This window comes from Silurus aristotelis (assembly GCF_946808225.1).
Source record: "Silurus aristotelis genome assembly, chromosome: 15".
Classification (NCBI taxonomy): domain Eukaryota; kingdom Metazoa; phylum Chordata; class Actinopteri; order Siluriformes; family Siluridae; genus Silurus; species Silurus aristotelis.
The window spans coordinates 10,662,468-10,687,749 of NC_139588.1; the positions used below are offsets into that span (position 1 = coordinate 10,662,468).

Below are 25,282 nucleotides of genomic sequence, written 5' to 3' on the forward strand. Positions count from 1 at the left end.
CGTTGACGCAGCGCCCACTTCCGGGGTGACGCAAAAACGCGGCGACGTGCTGAGGGAGAATTCTAATTCATAATCTACAAATAACTAATCAATAATCATCATCATCAGAGCTAACATTAAAAATAAAGATTCTAACCCTGCTGATAATTTTAGTTCAATTTTAGATAATTCTCTAACACAGGCTATACATACCGGTGGTCAAATTAGTAGTACACCTTTGCTTTCATCTTGATTGACTACTTATTGTGGCATTGATCGATATATTGAAAATGTGCATATGAAATAATAAAAAATAATAATAATATAAACAATGATCAAAGTAAAAATTCTAACCATGCTGATAATTCCAGTTGCACTGGCCCTAACACAGGCTGTTCAGATGGTCAGACTAGTAGTCCACCTTTGCCATAATCTTGATTTAATATATCGTGGCATTAATTGCAATATTGAAAATGTTGTATGTCTTATCAGCACCAGTTGGTGAAAATTGTGTAGTAGTTATCAGCTCTGCCTGTGTTTTTGCCAACTGATTTTTAGTGGCTAGGCAAGTTTCCCCTCTATGTCTTCACATTCCCATAAATGTTACCTGATGTGGTGATCTGGTGAGGTCAGGCCATCCACAGAGACACCTGCTATGTTTGAATAGATTCCATTTGAAATAGCTAGAGGTTTGCATTGTGTTCGTTTTCTTGGTACTCCAAAACAATATAGGGATGATTCGTAATCCTTTGTGCCTTTAGTTGTTCCAAAAGTAATGCATCCCTTGTATCTGTGTTTAAACCTGGTTTCACAACCACAGAGTTTTTTTTTAAATTATTAATATACCTTTACTTGATTATATGCAATGGTAATACATGTTTAACAAATGGGATGGTGTAATACACACACACACACACACACACACACACACACACACACACACACACACACACACACATACTCAATTGAATAAATGCCATATGCATGTACTGCATACATCTTTTTGACTCCTTCTGCTTCTTTGTGCACAATGAAAACCCCATTCTTTTTATGCCCATTACTTCTACATGTCTAACATATTTGAAGTAATTTTGTATCGTTGAATGTTTATCAATGTAATGACACATACAAGCTCCTTAAATACCAAAGTACTCAAGATGCTAGAACAGCATCTTGTCTGCTTATCCTGCTCTTCTCAAAATACAGAAGCCACCCATATTTATGCAATTCACATACACACTCAATGTTGTATTTCACATATTCCTGCTTGTTTTTTTTTCCTCCTACATTTTAATGATTTTCTTACATGATTCATTATAATATCTATCAATTATTATAGCTTATTTGGTCAAATTTCATGCTCTGTTAATAATCCCATACAATGTTTATCTAATTAAAACTGCATGCAAATCTGGTGAATGGTGGATTCAAACTTTAGAATAGTGCTATGAACCTTTAATATAAAGGACAACATGTCATTATTTATTTTAGGGCTGCAAACAAGTGACTAATCTTTTAAATCCACAGTCAAGTCTTTATTTAAATGATTTGAAGTGCATATAGCGGTCATTTGCTCTCTGCTTAAAATGAGATCTTTAAATAACTATTGACAGAGTGTCCTGACCAGATCTGTATAAACCAGCATCAACACATGCTGTGTCCTTTAGCTCCCTCTAGGAGTGCTGTGTCGTTATTGCACCTTCAATATTGTAACTTATGTCTGTTATGTACAGTAACCTTTCATTATTAGTAGATTGAACAGACAAATACTTCACATACATATTTACCAAAAACACAAACTTAATTTCTTTTTTAGAATGTTTATTCATACACCATTTCAATTTCCCAAATCTACATTGAACATACATTTGTTTAACTTTGGATCTCTGGGTTTTTTCACCCACACAATGAAATCTTTGTCAAACATGTGAAACGTACTGGCTTCCTTATTTTACCTATCTGGGGTTTTTTTTCTTGGGAAAGAAGAGGCCTCAGATGACATGCTGATGTGAGATTTCGCTTTGGTGTTCACTACTGACTTGCAGACAGCAAATCTAGGTGGTTTCTGCAAGCAGTGCTGTTGTGCCGTCATGCCTAGATATGCAGTAGCCATGATCTGACAGACTGCCTTATCTAATACTCAGTTGCACTCATGAAAATAGATCCAGCTATTCTACTGAATCTTTTCTGGATTCTTTTGGTATACACAAACTGGACAAACATAACACCTCTTTCCTGGTTATCTTTAGCCAGGAAAAGTGCTAGTCTGGAAACCAGTTTTGAAAAGTGCTCCTCCAATTGTTTCATCTAAGCAGAATGTAGTTTATTGACTTGGTCTTCAGAGGAAAAATAAGACACAGTGGCCTTCTAGAGATCGTACCTGCTGGATGCAATACAGTTATGAAGAATCATTTTGGCCAAGACACGTCTTGTTTTTAGTTGAAGCAATTAGTATTTTGATGAGTAGGCTTGTTAAATCTAGTTAAATCAAAGGCCTATTGTTTTTAGAGCAATTTAAATAGGAGATTACCTGCTATTCAGTGTTAAATCTGGTATAATTTAAGGAAAAAAAAAAAACTTAATATGGAAATGACAAGATACCCTGCTGCACAGTTGGCAGTAGTATTGTATTCTCTAGGCAGGGAAGCAATCGATTTCATAATATTGTTAAAAGCTTCATATCAAACTTGGAAATTTGCTGCTTTAAAGAAAATCATGCTGTGGTTCTTGTCTTTATTGTTATATTTTAAGGGATACAATTGTACAGCCACTTCATACAAAATTATACTGCAGTTATGAGAAGGGCTACATAAATAAATTAAATTAAATACCATCTGGATAGCCAATTTCTTTTTTTTTTCTTCATTGTACCACAGTAAAAAAAAAAAAGGCTAACAACCACAAGATTGGTTTGCAAACATGCTTTTAGTCATTTTAGTTCATACTATCATTATTAGTCTTCATAGTGGTATACTGGCAGCTGCCCTGGATGTTTGTCCCCAGGCCCTCTGTCTGGATACTCAATCCTTTCTGTCTTGCTCTTTCCCCATTTTGTCCCCTCTCTCTCCATTGGTCTCCATTTGTGAGAACAGACAGAGGCTAGAAGCAGCTGGTTGGAGGTACAGTTGGTGGTGAAAGCAGTTTGAGATTCAGACATTGTCTGTCTGCGTAACTGGCTGGGGGTCTTCGTTCACTGGCCTTTGCGAGGCACTAAGAGGATCGTGTGATTGATGTAGGGACTCGGCAGACAGACTCCGACTAGAAAGGACACTGCTGAGACTGGGCTGACGTCCAGCGAGTGGCTGAGCCTCAATCTCCACTCGTACTTCAATATTGGTCCCCTCCCTGCAGTCAGATATGGCAGCAATACTAGCTTCACACTGTTTAACTCTCATTACCTGCTCACTATATGTAATGAATGTCCCATCATCAAGAAGGTACAGTCCCACATATAAATAATTTTTATTAGCATACAGTCAGCACTGTTTCTAGGCATAGGCAAACTAGGCGGTCTACTAGGGCACAAACAGCAGGGGGGCACTAGTGATTTGGCAGCATTTATCTGTTTTTACCAGTGTTTAATATACAGTATATGTTTACATACTTGATTTTAGCCAATTTTGCAATGATTATTGAATGTGTTTAACCTTTTTTTTAAATGGAAGGATGCAAATGATTTGTATGGTGTTGGGGTGGATAAGAGGAATCTCGCCTAGGGTGCCAAAAAGGCTAGAAATGGCCCTGCATACACGGAATTCTGACTGTATCTTAAGAATTTGAGTCTATATAAATCTGCACCCACCTCAGAACAAAGGTCTGTGTGCTGCTAAAGACGCAATCCTCAACAGCATTCGCATCATATGAATTGTTGTCTTGTTTGGTGTTTACCACCTGTACGCCATCAGATGGATTGGAGGATTCCTCAGGCTGTGAAAGGCCAGCACTGGTACTGGGTAACACTACTGCTTCATCCACACTCACTTCCTGGAGGTCAATATCATTTAGCACTGGCTTAGGCTGCCCAGTCCAGTGATCACTGACTACATGAGAAAACAAAAGATCTTCAAGAGAAGTTATAACTTCATCAGATCAGAAGGCTGAATTGGCAACTAAACAATATATTGTAAAATTTCAAATTAGGGCTACTACCATTAGAGACATAATACATACACAGTTCACGAATATAAAAGTGGAACATTTTCCAATATCAAAGCAATAGTGATTCGGGACATATCATATTCAGCTAGTTTGGAGACACTAGATAATGTTCTGAAAACATCTAGTCCTAAACATTTACTCTGATTAGAGTCTATTAATGGCAGACTTACAATTGGCCAAGTCCTCCAGCTGGATCTTCCGTGTTTCAGGAGCTTCGTTTTGAGGCCTGCACCAGCCGTTACGACACAAAGACATGGGGACAACGCCATAAACGTACGTCAGCATCAGAGGCACTCCGACCGCTGGAAATATAAAGCAAACATATTCATATTCCCACTTCCCAGGTTGGAGAACTTCTCCCTGTTGCTGACCAGCAATAACAAACTTGCCAATATGCTTAATCTACTGCAGTGTATAAAAAGTTCAAGGCAGCCCATTTGCCCAGTACTCCTTTTACTATTGTTAATTAAATACAATGAAATGGAACCATGGGAAAAATAGGCATTGTAATTCAGCAGGTCTGATGACAACAAACAGTCAAATGCAGGACAAGGTATTATTGTTCTCTGAATATGTTTGGGTGCTGAGCAGTACATGATCACAAAGCCCTCAATCTAAGTACTATTACTATATGTAAAGTGTTTAAACCTTTTTAATTACATTTTTTGTCAAAAAGTGCCATTCCGCTGAACTAAAGACGTCCTCAATTTATCTTGAATAAAAGGATGAGGTTTTGATGGTTTCATTTAATTTAAAATGGCACATGTTCCCAAATGCCAACTGTTTCATTTAGGAGTACATTCTAGAGTATGTAGAGTTCTGTTTTTCTCCCCCACTTGCCCCCTTGTAATTCACCAGTTGATAACACAGTCTGAATTTCTGATATAGTGTCACATGCACATTGTTTTGTAAGATGACAACCAGAATAAACTACAGTCCCCAGACATGACCCAATTCCTGATTAAAGTAAACTTATGGCATATATTAAAAACATCTAAATGACTTATTGTCCAGGAAAATCTATCTGTTACACAACTGATGGTACTATAAACATAAACACGGAGTCTTGGGCCATGCATATTAGTCAGGGAACAAAAGTTAATTATTCTCCATGGTGCAGAGAAGAACAGAGTAGCATTGTTTACGCCACTCTGTAGCAGTCTCATGCTCAGGGGACAAGGGCGCTCTGTGAATCCCTTAAAACTGGATCAGTGTTGAGAGCTGATAATGCTTTTCACAGACAGTGTGAGAGTGAGAGAGTCAGAGAGAGGGGTGGAAGAAAGAGAAGAGAAAGCGAAGGTGAAGGTGAAGCATTACACAATGTGCATGTGGATTCACACCATGTCACCGAAATCGATCCCCCACTTTAGTGGCAGCATGCTGTTGTGCCACTGAAGCCCTCGCTGTGACCATAATACTGAGAAACATATGACTCATTAAGGGTCTAAAGGAATGAACATATGTGTGAGAAAATAAGATACAAAGGCATTATTGTGCAGGAATGACCCAGAGCTAATTTCCCATTTGTTTCCATGGTGCTAGCAGTATGAGATATGAAGGACATGATTATGCGTGAGCATGCATTTTGATATCGCTGTACACGTGCACTGTGTCCCCCTCGTCTCCTCAGATAGAAACCTGCAGCAGGAAGCAGGGTTTTGTTGTGGGAGTGAACTGGGACACCAAGCTCTCAGACAGCACTTTCTTCCTGCCTATATGATTTACAGCCTACAAGTGATGGGTGGTCTTCTCTGCCTCGCTGGACATCTCATCTCTCTCTTACAGCTCAGTTCATAGTGTATACTCTTTTGACTATGTTTAAACCATGACTGATGTTCGAAAAATAAAAAATAAATATAAATTTCTTACCCACAGTGACGGCGGCTAAGACCGGAGAGACAAACACTGATGTCATGACCCCACTGGCTACTGTCAAGTAATGTTTACTTCCTGAGATATTGTTTTTCTTACAGCGACCATGGACCTGAAACAAATGCAAAACAAATACTGTGAGAGAAATACATTTTTAATATTTAATGTATGGCTTGTTAATACTGCAAAAACTACATAAAGCCATGTGCACTGTGGTCATGATAATTAAAGTTATGTTTCTGAAGTGCTGCTTTTTTTTTTTTTATTCTAAAACTGTTATCAGACAATCTAAGCAAAAAGACAAATAATATAAACACTGAGTTTTTGTTCAGTTCTGTTGGTATTTTTATGCCTGCTTTAAAAGTGACGTTAGGTTGTTTCTACAGATTTGTTAAAATGGAATTCATTTTAAGACAAAAATACCAGGTGTAAACAAAAGTCTGAGCAACAAACATTTGTTTTCAGTAGCTCTAAAAAATAGGATACATACCCTGCGGCCCATGTATATAGGAATGCCCACGATAATAACAGGTATGGCGATGCCTGCGATCAAAGAGATCACTACTGGAGCCCCAAGCAACATTCCCACCTGCCACAGGATCTTTCGTGTTTGAGACCAAGGCTTCTTTCCCCAAAAAGTGCAGCCTGAGGGACTGGGATGAACAAAAATAAAGCTGTTAAGGACAGTTTTGCCACAAAATTTTACTCCACAGAAATTACATGTCAGGTCTATATGTGTCAGTGTAAGCAATATTTCATATTATATCACATTGTGAACATATTTTCTTTAAACAGGTGTGAATTTTTTTTTGTATAGTAGCACAGCTTCGATAATGGTTCCATGTGCAATTTTTGATGTTTTTTTTCTATAGTAAAATTATCAAAAACTAATATGGAGGGCTCTCAATTTAACTGAATAAAAGGATTAAAAACAGGTTTTTAAAAATAAAAATTTGATAATCAACAGTCATTGTGCTTTGACCAGAAAGCCTTCTTGACAAGGGAGATCTATGGTAGAACGATAAGATTTGAATTTTTGGAGAAAGAAGCTGATGAGGGAACCACTGTTCATTATGTCTTCTAGATGTTCCGCAACATTAATTCTAACTATAAGCCGTTAAAATGTGTGGCGTTTTGGTTATTAATAAATTAAGGAATGTAATTGTTGGCAGATCCCTGTGGTAAAAGCTGAACAGCACTATTTCACAACACACGTTTTTTTAAATGATTTCACACCACGCGGCTGCGGCTTATTTTCATACAACAGCGTGGTGTTCCGCATGGTGTTATTCCTTACATTATTCTAATTACCCTGTATAAATATATGTATCTATGAATGACTGTATTATGAGTTCAGAACCGATTGTACTGTGAAGCAAAATGTTAAGATTTAAATAAATGATCTTTGTTTACTGTCGAACATTTGCTGAATTGTTCAAGAGAGGCAGAAGGGCTGTTATATAGGGGATTTACTGAATGGGCAAACCGTTCTATGATCTCATCCTACGTTAATAAAAGTGCTATGCCTTTGTGAATTATGATCCCTCGTACTACATATTTGATTTAGGTGCACCTCAGATAGCCGGACAGGCGAGATCACTGCACTGCATTGCAACCAAAGAGCACACGTGAAACTGAACAGGGTTTAAATGAATAGCTTAACAAGGTTAAGGAGAAATGTGTATTATTAGCAACTAAAGAACAAAAGGTTCATAAAGAGAGCTTGCTTTTGTCCTCAGTGTTAAGAAGGCACAATCTCAGACTGTCAGGCAGGGAGAGTTAAACACATGTCAGCAGAAAAAACAGAGCCAATACAGAACGCAGGCCAGCACATCCATCCACTGCTATGTCATCAGTACGTTTACGAATCTAGATTTGTGTGACATCGAAAGTATGTTTAATGTCTAACAGCTGAGGGGAATATTTTCATGATATGCTGTTTTCACTGGTAAAATATGAATCTGCCTCAGTCTTTGTGAAGGCTCTTAGGTACTTTTATAATAAGCTCCAGATGAAACATCTACTCACTGATGGCATACGGACATATTTAAGACATATTTAGAATCTAAGGCAACTGCTGTTTTTCATTTCATGATCATTCCACTGTTCTTAGAGCTTTAAAATAGTGTCCGTGTGCAGCACCAGGAAAAATGTCAGTAATTAAAAATGTGTCATAGGAGACAAAGACATAAGCACAAAATATGAATGACATGAAGCACAATGTAACACTAAAGGGAAGTTGTGGTTTTATAATATAATGTACATTAAAAAAATGATAAAACACATTTTTATCAAGAAGAGCATGGGTATTTCACTGTACAAATAAATGATCTGCCTCTTTAGAAAACACTATCATTGTGAAATAATCCTTTATATCATCAATACAATCTTTTAATAGTTATGACTAAGTCGGCTAGTGCATGCAAGCTGGTCGGTCAAATATACTGTCAGTATCTAAAGATTGTTCTATTACAACATACTGAAAATGCGTTTGACCGAACCCTGTCCATGCTTGTCTTAACGCTTTGGAGTCAATAAAACAACAAGCCTGGAAGAGGCCTTTTGTTATTTTGCTTATAAAATGCTATTATCATGGTTGTATTTCTTCCGACTTATCAGAATCTAGAATTCAATTAAATCCCTGATATAAAATATGATGCTGAGGGTTCACAGGTGTTATTTAGACTGAAACGATGTTGCAGTTTGTCTGTGGTTGTAAATAGTGACAGCGTTATTGATGCAAGAACTCAATGTACATGATTCAGATTTAAAGCCTTGCTTTCTGCTCTAAATGGCATGCACTGTGACCGTGTCAAAACGGTATATTTGACAGTGTGTGTTATTGGGCTGCACACCTGAGGTAGTGCACATCTGTGATCTCCTGCATACACAGCCAACAGAACTGACAGGCACAAACTGTGCAGTTCATCCGGTTGCAGCTGCCGTCATTAGTCTTCATGATATAGGCACCACAGCGTGGACACGCTTTAATCTCCTCTGCATCTATAACACACACAATGCAGACCAGCATTACCCAAAAGAAAAAAATTCAAAAGGTTGAATCTCAGAGTCATAAGGCTGGAATCAAGGTGGCACTTGGGATTCTTGGCACTCATCTGCTCCACTTAATTATACGTCACTCTGGATAAAAGTGTATCTAATAAACATAATTAGAATAAAATTTTAAACTTAAAATAGAAATTGTATACAAGCATTTATTCCATAATGCAGGGTAATTCCGCTAATTAGAATAAATCGTATTCAGATCACAAATTAACTCCACCATGTTGACTGCTAGCTAAGCATCATCTCTTTCTGGTTGATTTGGTCTACCATGTGGTCGTACAATGTGATTGTTGAGTGTTCGGGTATGGTCCATTTCAATAAAATTAACTTGGCAGGAAACAACGGTTTACAAAAACCACTCCAAATGAACTGGATTCTGGTTCCTGACACATTCTCTCTTGCCATCAGGAGATTTCCTGAGCATGTAAAGATGTGTCACTTTTACATCAATAGTACTATCGTACTCATAGTCCTGAGACTAAGTGAGATGCAGATAAGTGTTAAGAGAACATTAACTGCCAACCAGTAAAAAAAGAACAAGAGCTTGTCTCTAAACAAACTTTTTCAATGTGTAACCCCAACGTAATTTGCTGTACCTCCACCAGGTTCCTCACTGAAGACGTAGAGTGCTGATGCATCATTGCCTCCCAACGTGTGACGGGCACGTTGTCGTCTGGCTTGATCACAAGTCTGGTCTGGGTGCCACAACTGACGGCAGTGATAACAGAACTCTGTGTCACAGCCCTCACGGCCACAGCTCAACTTGGGGCACTCGGCACAGCCATAGGCGATCACTGCATAACTGATCAAACAGTAACATGTCACACATCACCATATGTGATTAAAAATATCTGGAATTACTTTTAGCAACATGTTAACAATAAGTACATAGTGAAGTAATATTTCAAAATAGTGTGATGCATGACATGAATTCTACTTCCTGCCATCTGGATTTTCAAGTGATAGAGATTTTCAACATGCTGAAATTTACTCTGTCAGGGCTTACAAAAAGGTCATGGCACTTTTTAGAATCTTTAGAAATGGTCGAAATACGTAGGTGAGTCTGACCTTTATAAATGATACAAAAGGCAAAGAATGAAGTCTGCAAAGATTAAGCTGTGGTCATCCATGGAGAGTGGGGTTAAAATCAAATACCCGTTTCTCAGGATCTGTCAGATTCAATTGAAATTCAGTGCTATATTTTCCTTATCAGTAAATTTACTGCTAGTGATGACAGAGTTACTCAACAAAAATGCGAACTATCAGGAGTTTTCAACAGGCATTTTACAGGGATTATAAACTGCCAAAAATGTATACGTCCGTGGGCTATTTTTTGTTCACAAAACCTGGTGGCTGGGAGCTGAAAAGGTGCTTGAAGTCATTTTTAATAGTTAGCATGACCATGGATGGAATTTGGCTACATCGACTCGTTCTTTGAATAAAAAAAAGCAATAAGCTCTGTGGCACAAGATTTATATGCACTTGTATGTATTTGCTAAAGCCATGCAATAATACATTGTGAAAAAAAAAAAGAAAAAAAGAAAAAAAAGAGTTACATGGTATAAACAGTATAAGAAAGGCAGAATTACAACTTATAAGAATCAGCTTCCTTTTATTAGGCCTCTTTGGTTGGCGAGAGGAAATCCAACTCTGGCTTCGAGAGCTATGCATAATTCAACAGCTAGGAATCAACCCTTTCACTGAGGCCCTGTGCCCACTATTACACTCTGCCAGAAGCCTTGAGACCTTAAATAACAAAGTCCCAGTATAAAAAACATTTCACCTACAGGATTTATCAAAATATGTCAAAAGGTTTTATGAATTTTCCTGTGTATGGTATTTAATTTACTATCAGCAGTAGTAGTGTGCACATATTAATGCGCTTGTGGCCAGTGAAACCCCCCCAAAAAAAGCCTTGTTATAATTATAGGTATCAACCTGCAGTCCGGAGCTGGGCACCAGCGTGTGTCGGGGTCAGCAGCCAGGAAACGTCGGAGCTGATACTCCTCAAAACGTTCAAGCAATGCATTGTCGTCGAGGATTGCCCGTACATCCAATGGCGCTAGTGCTTCAGGACACTGAGGGCAGGCGATACCCACACGGCTCTCTGAGATCTCAATGCGCAGATACTGACGCAAACAGTCAGTGCATGCACGGTGTGGGCACGAGGACAGACGGGGGAAGTGGGCACGAGGCTGACTCAGCAGACACAGCGGACACTCTACCAGGTGCTCTAAAAGCTGCTCTTGGCTAGAGGAGGAAAGCAACACAACGCCTGTGGAGCCGCTGCTCGCACACTCCACAGCCTGTTCAACCTCATTTACTTCAGCCTTATCTGAGCCTGTTTCAGCAACCTCTCCATCTCCATCTCTTTCATTGTGAGGTGGATCCTGGGGGGGAAAAGAGAAGCAAATTATAATTTAGGTCATTAAAGCATTGTGAAATTTGCCATGTTAAATTGCACCAAATTATATTTCTGTATTTGTAGTCTGTCCTCTACTTAATTGTAAACAATCAAAAAACATGTTTTAATTCTGCTTTAGACACAATATGATTATTTGTATTAATAGACAATCCAAGAGTATTTTCTTAATAATTCAACATTATTGATCATTTACAATACACTGTATTAAATGTTACCCGAGTTCTTTTTAATGTGTGCAAGTATAAAAGCAGCATCAGAATTAGTTGAATCCTGACAAACAAAAATTCTGCTGGATCACCTTAAATGTGTTCCTGTTCGTGCCCTTGCTCTCACGTATCCTAATGACATCAGAATTCCCCAAAGCATTTCTGCACTGCAGCAGAAGCAGAGGGAATTACATCACCCGCTTCCCAAAAAAAATACAAACTCCGATAGCGGACTGTAGAGCATCTAGTAACTTTTTCCTACAAGTTCGTCTGCTTCAAAAATAAGTTCAGGCTAGAAAGAAATTCCTCAGGCCCATGTTTATCTTGGAGGGGCTTACAATGTGGTTGTGTATAGAGTTCAAGTCAAGTCAAGAGGCTTTTATTGTCATTTCTACTATACACAGTTGTACACAGTACACAGTAAAAACGAGACAACGTTCCTCCGGAACCCTGGTGCTACACTAAACAACATAGAGCTACAACACAAAACAAAGCTACATAAAGTGCATCGAGTGCAACCTGGTGCAAACAGTGCAGACAAAAAACAGAAGACAAGACAAAAAAAAAACCAAATATAGCGCCGACCAGTAAACCTAAAAACTATACTATAGAGTGACTATAACCAGAAAAAGTAGTGCAAAAAACAGCAGCAGTCAATAGTTGGGTCATACATGTAGGTTTGTGCTCTTTTGTAGTCACTTGGTAGCTTTAACTTGTCTAAGAGCACTTGGTATTTAAACTGCTCTGTAAGATGGACATGGCAACCTACAAGACTATATAGAGCCATTCTGAGCAAGGCAAAGTCAGACTCTTTACCACTATCAAATTTAGGCAGAGCGGGTTTAGGTATTAGCTGGCAATCAAATTGGATTTTATAGAATACCCTGAATTTGGGTTTTATATAGTTATAATAAAAAATCTAATTACAAAAAATCTATAGTTACTGCCCTCAGTTTAGGACATTTTGAGTACAATCACAAAAACAAAATGACATCACCTCAAATAAAAGCAACCAAATCAATAGTGCTGTTTAATTACAATCTAATTAGACTAGTCCATGTTGCCTCTGCCTAAATCCACCACTGCTAAGCAGCAGTCAAAAACAAGTTTAAAACAGAACGCATGCTCTACCCTGATGGTGGCTTGATAAGTGCATGACCCATTCATAAATAATATTTATCTACTCATAAATAAAAAGCAACGACTGATTTTGCGAAATGTAGTTGAGTAAATAGTACGATATTTGACTTTGAATTGTACTTGTTAAAGTAAAAATCTCCCTGAATAGAAAAACTTGAGTAAAGAACAGATACGTGAAGAAAAACTACTTAAGTATTTATGAATTACTGTCCACCACTGATATCTAAAAGCAGCAAATAAAAAGGTGGATTCAGCAAATTATTATGCATTAGTACACCAATGCATATTTTGTTCTCTTTTTTTTTAATCAACCCTGATAGCTTGTCACACATCACCATTCCATTCTCTTTTTATAGCATTTGTCTTTTACACCAGTAACTGCGGCTTTACTACGTTCAAATGCTTGTTTTTAACGTTTGTATAATTTATGCATACATCATTTAATTATTATACAAAATAAATTTCTTATATATTCTAGATGCTTATATCTTTACAAATAAACAAAATATCTGCGTAAATTTTTTAAACAAAAATTGTCTACAAAATACAATACAAATGTTGATTTACATAAATTGCTTCACCTTGCATACTCTAATGATTTAATTTTTTTTTTTTTAGAAAGAAACAACCCAGCATGAGCGAACTTTTTCACAGGAAAAATCCCACATGCACTCCTTAAACAAAACAGCAACTATAAGCTCTAAAATACCTCAATTAAATTTAGTCAAAACTCAATATGTGGCTTTTGCAGTTTTTTAAAGAACATTTTTAAACATAGATACCCTGGATTAGGGTTTTATATAGTTATAATAAGCAAAACATCTATTAAAAAATAATAATAATAATTTTCCGATTAGTTGATTATCAAAATAATTGTTAGTTGCAGCCCTTCTCTAATCCATACAACATCGCAGGTCTCACCACAGTCCTTTAAACTTTCCCCTTTCATTCTTGCAGATATCCTTCTATCACAAATCACTCCTGTCACTCTTCTCCACCCACTCCACCCTGCCTGCACTCTTTCCTTCACATCTCTAACACACTCTCCATTACTTTGCACTGTTGACCCCAGGTACCTGAACTCCTCTACTCTCTCCACCTCTTCTCACTCCAACCGCACCACTCCACTGCCCTCCCTCTCAGTCACACACATGTACTCTGTCTTACTCCTGCTGACTTTCATTCCCCTTCTCTCCAGCTCTCCAGGATCTTCTCCACCTGCTCTGTACTCTCACTACAAATCACCTTGAACCAGTCTGTCGTTCCTACTGCACACTTCACAGCTGTCACACTGTCCTTATATATGTCCTGCACCACCCTTACTTACTTCTCTGACACACCAGACTTTCTCATACAGTACCACAACTCCTCTCTCGGCACCTTGTCGTACGCTTTCTCTAAATCCACAAATACACAATGCAACTCCTTCTGACCTTTTCTATACTTCTCCATCAACATTCTCAATGTGAGTGCTCTTCCTCGGCATGATGTCACAGACTCTTCTCTTAGCCTGGCTTTCACTACTCTTTCCCATAACTTCATGGTGTGACTGATCAACTTTATTCCCCTGTAGTTACTGCAGGTCTGCACATCTCCATTATTCTTAAAGATCAGTACCAGCACACTCCTTCTCCATTCCTCAAGCATCTTCTCACCTTCCAAAATCTTGTTAAAAACTTCACTGCCATCTCTGCTAAACATCTCCATGCTTCTACTGGTAATTATGTGTACAAATTGTACACATGTTAAAGGTGTGTATATATATGGTGTGCTGTGTGTGTGTATTCATGCGGAGGGGGTAAACTGTGCAGCAAAACCACTGTTCCCTGGCAACAGCAAGGCAACTCTTCCAATAACTCTATTTAAATAAGATATTAGTGAGTGGGGAGGAAGGGCAGCTGGGCGTGACAAAATGAGAAGAAAAAGTAATGTATCCATGTCTTTCCATTACTATTAGTGCCTCCAAAACAACTCTGGTGTCAAGGAAAATAGTATCATATGCTGAAAAAGTTTTTGTAAAACCTAATACACGAATACCTTGGTATAAATGACATTTTGTCATTTTTACCTAAGGGTATGCAAACTCTTGTTTGGAGGTGTTAATGTTTAAAATAAAAATGACAAACTAAAAATCATTCTACAGGTCTAAGCCTCAATCAGCTTTCAGATCACTGTTTTTCCAATGGAAAACGTATAACGAATGTATTTGCTGAATTTGTGTAAGCAGTACACATCATCATAAAAAACAAAATGCACTACTTACATTATTATCGAATAAACGAGTCTCAAACACGTCCATTGCTGCAAATCCCGGTTTATTGGGAAAGATAGAGGTCCACTGAACAACATGCCCTAAAGCATTTTTACTCTAACCAAACAATATTGTTGCAATTTAGGTTATTCTTTTGTTTACGTCACGGTACTTCCGGTGTGGGGGGGTGTATTGTTTGTTTATGTTTCGGAATAACGTTGGCATAAAAAAATGCAATTTCGGTGGTAAAAAAAAAAAAAAAAAAAAAAAAGCTGGTAGTAGATAGTGTTACAAAACAAATGAGACCACGCAGAAGTTTGGTTATGCACCACCTATAATTTCAAACCTTTCATTTCCATCCAGTAAAATTATGGAAACAAAATGATTGATGGAAAATGTAGCCAATGAGTGCAGGATCCTAACGATATATGGGAGGATTGTATTCCCCACGTGGTCGAGTTCTTAGTTTTATTACTCTTTACAAACTTCTTAGTGGTCAAAGAGAGAAGGAGCACGTGGACTGTGACGGACCAGGAAGTGGATGCAAGTCTCGGTTCTGTGTGCTAACTGGACTTTGTTTACAAAAAAAAAAAAAGAAAGAAAAAAAGGACAGTCAAAAAGTTTTTTATCGGAGATTTGCACAAAGCAGCGACGAGGAAAATATTTTGGGGGCGGAGTAACATCAGCGACTTGTGATCTGCATGGGGATGAAAAATCTGAACATATTTTACATCTGTGATTTACAAAATATATCCCTTTATAGTTTTATACGATGTTATACGTTTTAGTGTCCGTTTGTTTTTATAAGAAAAATGCTTGAAAAGTTTGTGTGTGTGTGTGTTGTTGAGATTGGAATGGCCATGACTGTAAAACAATAGCTTGTCTGGCTACCTGGCCTCAATATGATTGGCAAATTTATATCAATAGCCAAACATGTATAGCAATAGCGTTAACAATCAGCTATTAATGTAAATAGAGACAGTATGAATAGAATATGAATGGCCATCTGAGTTTAGCAGGGGAGGGAGAATATAAGACTGATCAGACATAATCTCATATAAATGTTTGTAGGAATCTCATTTGTCATGGCATCTTTATGATATTTTAAAAATATACTCAGGAGACATGTGGCTTTCAAACCAGTACTTCTCTGCTTTGCTCTGGTTGCTCCAGGACTGATTTCATGTATTTATATATGAAATAAAAAATGTTTAATGCAGGAAATGTATATCCATGGCATCATCTATAACTTATTATCTCTCTGAGCAATATCAACTTTAAATGATTGAAAGTTAAGGTCAAAGTGTCTTCTTTCCAAAGATATCTAAATTGTGTATGTTTTATCAGGAACTGTTACCATTTATATCTAGGTAGGGCATTTTTAGCCGTGAGTCCCCAAAAGTTGTGACGAAGGCTAACAGGTTAAAATCATTCACTCTTTAAAATCTGTGTAATTTTAAAGGGTGTTCATTTCAGCTCCATATTCATTGATGAGATGCATCTGAAATGAATAATATTTAAAATTACACACATTTTTAATAAACAAATGCCTTATTCTATACCCACAAATCTGTTAAAAGATTAGTCACTGTTGGGTATCTGTGTGTAGAGTATCATGACTGCATATCTGCTCATGAGCAGGGTGATGCAGGAAGGGAGGGGTGTGAGCAAATAATTCACACCTCTCTACAATAACATTAATACAAATATAAAACCAACAGCACAATTAGTAGTAAAAATGGTACAGTAATTATAAAACAACTGTCACAATTCAATTATAGTGTTTAAAAATAATAGTAGGAAAGTCGATGTTGATCAAATTGAATAACTATGCAAATGTATATACCGTTACATTTCTTACATTTCAATACTAATTTCTTTTATCCAATAAATTTTTTTTAAAGAGTTTTTTTGCTCCTGTGTTCAGCAGCACCTTCATTAATGCACACTGCTGCAGTATGACTGAATGTTGAGTCACACCTTACATATGAACTGCTTACAGTTATTATATTTGGTTCCTGTTTTATACAAAAGCAGTTTGTACATACACTATATTGACGAAAGTTTGTAAACACCTGACTATAGGATTCATATGAGCTTTTTAAACATCAATTCCACATTCCACATGCTGGTAGAATAACCTCCACTCTTCTGGGAAGATGTTTCTAGATCATGTTTACATCTATTTAATGCTATCGCATCCAGAAACATCCTGTACAGTTGTATGCCTCCGACTTTGTGGTAACAAGTCCAGAGAGTGAATGTTAGGCAGATTCTAGGTACCAGAATCAAGCAAACTAAAAAATGAATATTTCTATCTATAATAGCAAACAATCTACAATCCTCAGCAGAAAAAAGCACAACACAGCATTATTAAGCTTTAAATTATGTTGAGAACAAATCACTGGTCAGAAAATTAGCAAGAATTTCAAATTAGTAACTTGGTATTGTATAGCGTTCCCACTGATTTTCCTAAGAGTTTAGACTTTAGAAAACATCAATAGACAGAAATAAATAGTCTATGCCACTACAGATAGATAGAGATGCTTTATTTTGAATAGTATTTTAAAACAAGAAGTGTTGAGTTTCACATCAAACATTTTAGCCAATATCATGATTTTACCTCTGCATACAAATTATTTCCCTCTTAATTGCAGCTAAATAGTTAATTGCAACTAAATGACATGAGAAAATGGTGGTGCAGGACGTCTCAGGAGTGACCAATGATTTGTTATTAAGCTTAATATTCTAATATTTTGTGCTGGACACATTTTGTTTTATAGGAATGCAGGCCATTAACAGTTAGCACAAACAACAACCTAGCTAGCTGGTTATGATTAGCTGTTCACTACACTAACACTACTTTGTAACCATAGAGACTTGGTACATTTCAATAAACCAGGTGTATTAAACATATATTGAATGTTACACATCCGCACTAAGAAGTCTACCAATACCATTAAAAACTACTAACATAGAGGAAAGACCAAATGAGTCCATCAGTTCTTAGAAAACAATGAAAAGTATAAAGGCCACCAGGCAGAGTTTAGAGCAGAACCCAAGGGATATACAGTCTTTAAGTGCAAAGGGATCTGTCCAGTAGTCTACCACCACTTAAGAGAGAACCATTAGCTGGATATAGGATGAACAATAGCAGCCGGATGACAAATAGCCCTTTTGGTCCCAGTCTTATTGGTCCTTGCATTACTCCTCTCTCACAAGGAACCCTATTTGAGAACAATTGTCCCTCAAACCAAGCTACCGGCAAAGGACAGCAAATGAGAATAAGTCCTTCCATGTGCTTGGCACACTATTTCCTGCCTGATAATTCTTTTACACTCTCTTTTAAACACATTAGCCCCTCGGAGGTTTGAGCGCCACCTAAGGATAGGACTAACTATAGCATGCCAAAGATACTATTGGAATTAATAAAAGAGTAAAACTGTTACAACTTCCCCTGCAGAGACACATTTACCAGGATAGCCTATAAGATCCTGAGTTTGCTCCACCCTAGTTAAAAAAAAAATTGCAAGGTCAAAAATATGACTGTGATATTTTCATTTTCAATGGGGTGGTACTGCTTTGTTAGCATTGATTTTATCCTCCCTATAAGAACATTGTAAATTTCATTTCTGTTTCTACCACAGAATTTGTCCTTATTACTGCTGTGTGTAAGTGCCAGTTTCCTTTTAGCAAATCTATCTTTTTTATTATTATTATTATTGGATTATCAGGGAAAGTCTCAAATGGATTATTTATCCCGACCAAAAGAGCTTATGCAGCTTCATTCAATTACATATAGACTCTTTCTTACATTCTGTGCATGCTCCTGCTCCTTAGGTGTCAGCGTGATCACCACTTCCTCCCGATTCAAGGCAGCTGCCGGTTTCTCGCTCTTGGGGTCTGACTTGGGCTTGCGGGTAAAGAAACTAAGGAAGCTAAAGGCCTGGGACTGCTGCTTTGGCCTTTTCATGGTAGGAAATGTGATAGTCCAACCAAACCAACATGAGCGAATCAAATTTTTTTAGTGTGTGAGCTTGTGTGTAAAGGGCATTTATAACTTGAAGCTGAGATGCAGTAGAGCACACTAGGAGAAATAGTGAGACAGACATCTATGAGAGTGAATCCTATTGGAGCCCATTATCCTTCAGAGTGTCCAGTAGCGTAGTCATCCTCTTCAGTCATGTAATACACGTATAAACCTGGGAAAAGGTGAAAAGATTATTAATGAGTTACATTTAAACTCATATACTGGATGTTTTGTTTTACAATATTTTCATTAGTTCATCAACAAAGCTAAAAAAAAAGGAAATTTATGTCTTGTAACATGATATAATTGTATATTTTTCTGTAAAAAAAAAAAAGAGGGGGCTACAAGGTTATCAAAACACGTTAATAAAAAAAAATCCTTTCCTCCTATTTTTGCCAGCGCTGATAAAGCCACAGTCTCTGTACTAACATTGCACAAGGAAAGTGGTCTTGAGAAAAGGTCTTGAGTTCAGTTTCCAGCTCCACCAAGCTGCCACTGCTGGGTCCTTGAGCAAGGCTCTCAACTGTTAAATTGCGTAAATGATATAATTGTAAGTTGCTTTGTATAAGGACATCTCCCAAATGCTGCAAATATAGCTTTCCTAAAATAACATAACATTTGCAGTTATATATTTATAACCTTTAAACATAAAAAATATTAAACAATAACCCATGATTAGACTAGTCTGTTCTAATATATGTACAGTTTAATACTAAAATATTATGAATATGTCTATTACAGAATCTGATCTTTGACATGGTGAAATGAAGTTATTTTGAAAGAGTTAGTACTTTCTCACAGTTAGTAGGTTTTCCTCCATGAGACAGTGTTCAACCTTGTGCCTGGCAGGTTCTCTTTAAAGTAATGAGCTGCATTTTTGTCTTAATAACAAAATTATTAACTAGTGAATGAGTGTTTCTATCTGCTATGAAACATGTGATTACACAAACCATGCAGATCAACAAATGTATCTAAAACTGATTAAAGGATAAATGGTCCATTTGTGTAAAATAAAAGGATTAAATCACTGTGGGTAAACACTGGGTAAAATGTGAAATTAAATCGGCACTGCTGAGCGATGTCTTCATGTAATGCATTCTAGGAATTTTAGAGTTCAGGGTGGAACGAAAACAACAGAACAATTCTGCTAAAACACGGTCCCATGCAAAAGAACATTACAAACCATAACAAATAACATTAAATTCTAGTTTAATGGACATATTTTTCTTTAAAAAGGGCCCATAAACTGACCAGATTTGGGGCATGTACATAAACTTGCATGGTCATCCTGGAGGAAATTGTCAAAGAAGGGCAGTATCGAGCTCAGGTCCATCAAATCTGATGACCAACACTTCTATTGTATGGCAAGCAGTATAAGCTGCACAGCATCACAATTTGGTGTGAATGAAGTTGACCAATATTTAAATATAATTTTAAAATGTTAATTATAAGTTTTATATCCTGTTATGAATTCGAGTTGTAATTGGGGCTAAACGGGCAACTCCAAATAGCCACATTCACTGCATGGTTAAAAGGTTATGGATAAAAGCGTGTTCATTAATTCTAATTATCATGCTGTACATAAAAAATGAAAATGCAGCCAGATGATCCACTGGCCAGTGTGATTGTTTTGATAAAGCATATGACAGAAGCTATTTTAAGAAGCTTAGAATGAGATGCTATTGTCCTTCCATTTTGTTAAAGTCCTTCTTGAAAGGAAAGACTCATGGATGTGGGCTAGAGACAAAAATGGAGGCAGAAGCTACAGGAAGACACTGCATCATTTAACAATCTAATGGTAAGCCAGGGAAAGGCATTCTGGGGATATGTGGTAAATCATCTGGGAGTTGTTTAAGTGCATCAACAGCAGCGCCAATGTTTTTCCCATACCTTTTATCCGAATATCAAAATTCTCCACTGTCATTCGAAAAAAGAGTGACGTTCTCAAATCAATAGCTGAATACTACTAATAATGTGTGTATATATAGTTAATAAAATACGACCATGTCTTTTGACTCATGGTATGTTAATTTGGAACAAACCAGGTATAACTAAAAAAAAAAAAAACACTTGCATTAAATGGCAAAATAATTATAAAAAGAAACAGCTAAAAACATCAACCAAACTCAGATAAAGCCTGAAAATCACTGTTTTTGTAAAAAAAAAAAAAAGTCAAGACCAATCATTCCATATTTCAATAAATAAAAAAATCCAGTGTGATTCAGGATAAATCTACATTTTTCTATGTAGAGAATACATTAAGTCAGTGTTTTCTCAATATTGGGTTAAATAGGTCCGTACAAAAGAGCTATGATTTAAGATATTATGTTATTGAGATAGTTCTTATAGTTGTTCTGCTTGGCTGGTAAATTTAATTCAGTATGTTTAATCTAAACTGATATCACATATACGGTAGTGTGAAAAAGTGTTTGTGTTTTCTTTTTTTTTTTTTTTATGTTTGTCACACTTTGTTTCAGATCATTAAACAAATTTAAATATTAGTAAAAGATAACACAAGTCAAACCAACATGCAGTTTTTAAAAGAAGGTTTTTAAACATAATTACTGGTTGGGCCAGCCTTAGCAGCAACAACTGCAATCAAGCGTTTGCGATAACTTGCAATGAGTCTGTTACAGCACTATGCAGAATTGTTGTAATTCAGCCACATTGGAGGGTTTTCGAGACTTTTTAAGGTCATGCCACAGCATCTCAATAAGATTCAGGTGAGGACTTGGACTAGGCCACTCCAAAGTCTTCATTTTGTTTTTCTTCAACCATTCAGATGTGGACTTGCTGGTCTGTTTTTGGATCATTGTCCGCCTGCAGAACCCAAGTTTGCTTCAGCTTGAGGTCACGAACAGATGGCCGGACATTCTCCTTCAGGATTTTTTAGTAAACAGCAGAATTCATGGTTTCATTTATCACAGCAAGTCTTCCAGGTCCTGAAGCAGCAAAACAGCCCCAGAACATCACACTACCACCACCATATTTTACTGTTGGTATAATGTTCTTTTTCTGAAATGCGGTGTTACTTTTACGCCAGACGTAATGGGATACACACTTTCCAAAAAGTTCAACTTTTGTCTCGTCAGTCCAGTATTTTCCCAAAAGACTTGGGGATCATCAAGATGTTTTCTGGCAAAACTGAGACGAGGCTTTATGTTCTTTTTGCTCAGCAGCGTTTTTCGTCTTGCACCTCTGTCATGCAGACCATTTTTGCCCTGTCTCTTTCTTAAGGTGGAGTCATAAACACTGACCTTAACTGAGGCAAGTGAAGCCTGCAGTTCTTTGGATGTTGTTGTGGGGTCTTTTGTGACCTCTTGGATGAGTCGTCGTTGTGCTCTCTGGGTAATTTTGGTCGGCCGGCCACTCCTGGGAAGGTTCTCCACTGTTCCATGTTTTTGCCATTTGTAAATAATGGCTCTCACTGTGGTTCACTGAAGTCCCAAAGCTTTAGAAATGGTATTATAACCTTTTCCAGACTGATAGATCTCTATTACTTTCTCTCATTTGTTTCTGAATTTCTTTGGATCTCGGCATGATGTCTCGCTTTTCGAGGATCTTTTGGTTTACTTCACTTTGTCAGGCAGGTCCTATTTAAGAGATTTCTTAATTGCAAACAGGCATAGCAGTAATTAGGCCTGGGTGTGGTGGCTAGAGAAATTCAACTCAGGTGTGATAAACCACAGCAAACACTTTTTCACACAGGGCCATGTAGCTTTGGATTTTGTTTTCCCTCATTAATAAAAACCTTTACTTAAAAACTGCATGTCGTGTTTACTTGTGTTATCTTTTACTAATATTTAAATAAGTTTAATGATCTGAAACATTAAAGTGTGACAAACATGCAAAACAATAAGAAATCAGCTAAACACTTTTTTACACCACTGTATAATTCACACTATAAATAACATCAATTCGGGAATAATGTGTTTTTAACAGTGCGCATTAAAGGATATAAAAATCATCCATAGATCAAAAAAAATAACTGGAATATTGCATTTTAATAATGAGCCCGAAATTTGAATAGCTAGATTATATTGAATACATTTGTACTGCATTTATTTTACAGCTACAAATGTTTAAGAACAACTCCTTTAATACACTGTAGAAAAGCATAAGTAATAAAATCTAAGGCTCTATAAACCGGATCAAATGTGAATCGGGTATTTTCATGAGTGCGCTTAAACAGGGATACAATTTTAAAGAGAGAGACAGACAGAAAGAGAGAAAGAAAGAGATGGAGGAAATTTCAGACGAACTGTAGACACATTCATATATTCAATCTTATGTCTTTGGTGTTCCGTAATCAGATAGATTTAACGAACAAGTCGCTGGGTTAAGAGAACAACAATTCCCAGTCCTTTGGGACTTCTCTCTCTTAGCAACACACCCCTCATAATACAAAGCAGCAGTTGCAGGATTAGATCATGATACCTATTACACAGCATGCTGGAAAGCCATGAAACATGATGTTATTCCATGTGAACATGTTTCACATACACCAGTCTATTTCGGATCATTGCAATATCTCATTACTGAGATACACAGACATACCCAGTATCCAATTCTGCTGAAGAGGCTACAAAGCTATTAACATAGGCATTAGAGGCTATTCTGTTCGTCGAGGTCATTATTATATTTTTATATGGTAATTGTGAGATATCACTGCTATCAATAGCCTTTGTCTCAGGATAATCCCACTCAGGCATAATCAAACTCAGACCTATTGAATTACTTTGTTTCAGTCTCGGCTAAAAGCAGATAAAAAAAGACACTTTCCAAGGCCACACAGTGTGGTTTGGAAGCAGTTCTCTCAAAACATTTACTGGACTTGATGTGCATAAATTAAAATGTCTTATTGTAGGAACTCACACTGCACTGCCAGCAACTTATTACCCACAAAGACAAATACAAATCAATCAGAGGGCTGAAGAGGGTTCTTGGATGCAATACTTTAATAACAAAGTCTATATTAAAAGCAGCAGATTTCATATATCATACAGCATGATTGTATTTTTTGTCTGGCTACATGCTGGTTTTATTTTTGCTTTCTTCTTCCTCTTATTATTATTATTATTATTATTATTATTATTATTATTATCCCACTGATCAGTTAACGAGTGACTGAACTAGATTAATGTTGCACTGGTTAGTGGGAAAGTCTGTTGAATGTGTAAAAAAAACCGCAATCTGATTTATTTTTATTGCATGATCCCAATTTCAAACTAAAATAAGAATTAAGAAGGAAGAGTTCCCTTCATGTAAAAACTGTGCACTGTTCTAAAAGCTGCTTATGAGACTTACTGTATACACATGGGCTGTATTAATAGGGTGTAGGTGGCAGATATATATATATATATAAGGATATGTCATAGAGACATTATGTGATCAATGCAGGTTATGGCTGCATTTGAGCTTCATCACCACACACCTGGCTGAGTGCACGCGCTGCTCGGCGCTGCTGTGCTGCACGAGGCGCATCAGTAACCGGAGCTGCTCTCATCATCTACAGTAGCACTGACTGCACACTGACTTCTCTTCTGCCACCAAGCCCACACTAAACACTCACTCACATACTGCCCATCTGCACGGCCTGGGGTCATCGATGCACGTCGCTAAACGACATTTAACGTCGACATTTGCGTTTCTGTGGAACAGCTCAGAAACGCTTTCTCCATAATGAACCAGAAGGTCTGGATGAGAAGGCATCACAGCACTGCAGGGAGTGGCAAGGTTATTACTCTACATACTCCGCAGCCTGGTCTGGTCAAATGTGACCGTTTCATCATCTCACACACACACCCTATTCATCATGAACCGATCACACACTAAGAAATACAAAAACAAATACAAACAAATAAATCAAATGATAGCCGGAAAAAGAATAATAATAATAATAATAATAATAATAATAATAATAATAATAATAATAATAATAATAATAAGGCCAAAATCCGGTTCCTTACCTCTTATATTTTTCGCTTCTTTATCGTGTTGCTGCTCGGAACTGAGGCTTAGCTCCGCCCACTGAAAAGCCGAGAACAGCTCCGCCCACTGCTGTAGAGCGCGCGACACCGCGTGACGCGAGGCACGCTGCGTGACGTGGGAGAGAGGAGGAGATCCCCGTTAACCTCATAGAGTGAGGGAGAGAG

General features: G+C 37.3%; 1 protein-coding gene across 8 annotated transcripts; it reads right to left on the reverse strand.

Annotated features, from left to right (window-relative positions):
• Positions 1–1,783: 1,783 nt before the first annotated feature.
• LOC310737584 (E3 ubiquitin-protein ligase RNF19A) lies at positions 1,784–25,209 on the reverse strand. 8 transcript variants are annotated; one of them, XM_083561965.1, is made up of 11 exons: positions 25,097–25,175; positions 24,704–24,958; positions 18,912–19,299; positions 11,014–11,465; positions 9,672–9,877; positions 8,865–9,012; positions 6,500–6,662; positions 6,007–6,121; positions 4,308–4,439; positions 3,782–4,040; positions 1,784–3,324 (listed from the first exon to the last, which is right to left on the reverse strand). In XM_083561965.1, the coding sequence occupies exons 3-11, from the start codon at positions 19,068–19,070 to the stop codon at positions 3,129–3,131; spliced, it is 1,830 nt and encodes a 609-aa protein (XP_083418091.1). In that variant the 5' UTR covers positions 19,071–19,299; positions 24,704–24,958; positions 25,097–25,175; the 3' UTR covers positions 1,784–3,128. The 8 variants fall into 8 exon arrangements, with proteins under 8 accessions (XP_083418091.1, XP_083418094.1, XP_083418090.1 ...); XM_083561968.1 differs by having other exon boundaries at positions 3,782–4,019; positions 24,700–24,958; XM_083561964.1 differs by having other exon boundaries at positions 24,700–24,958.
• Positions 25,210–25,282: the final 73 nt, after the last annotated feature.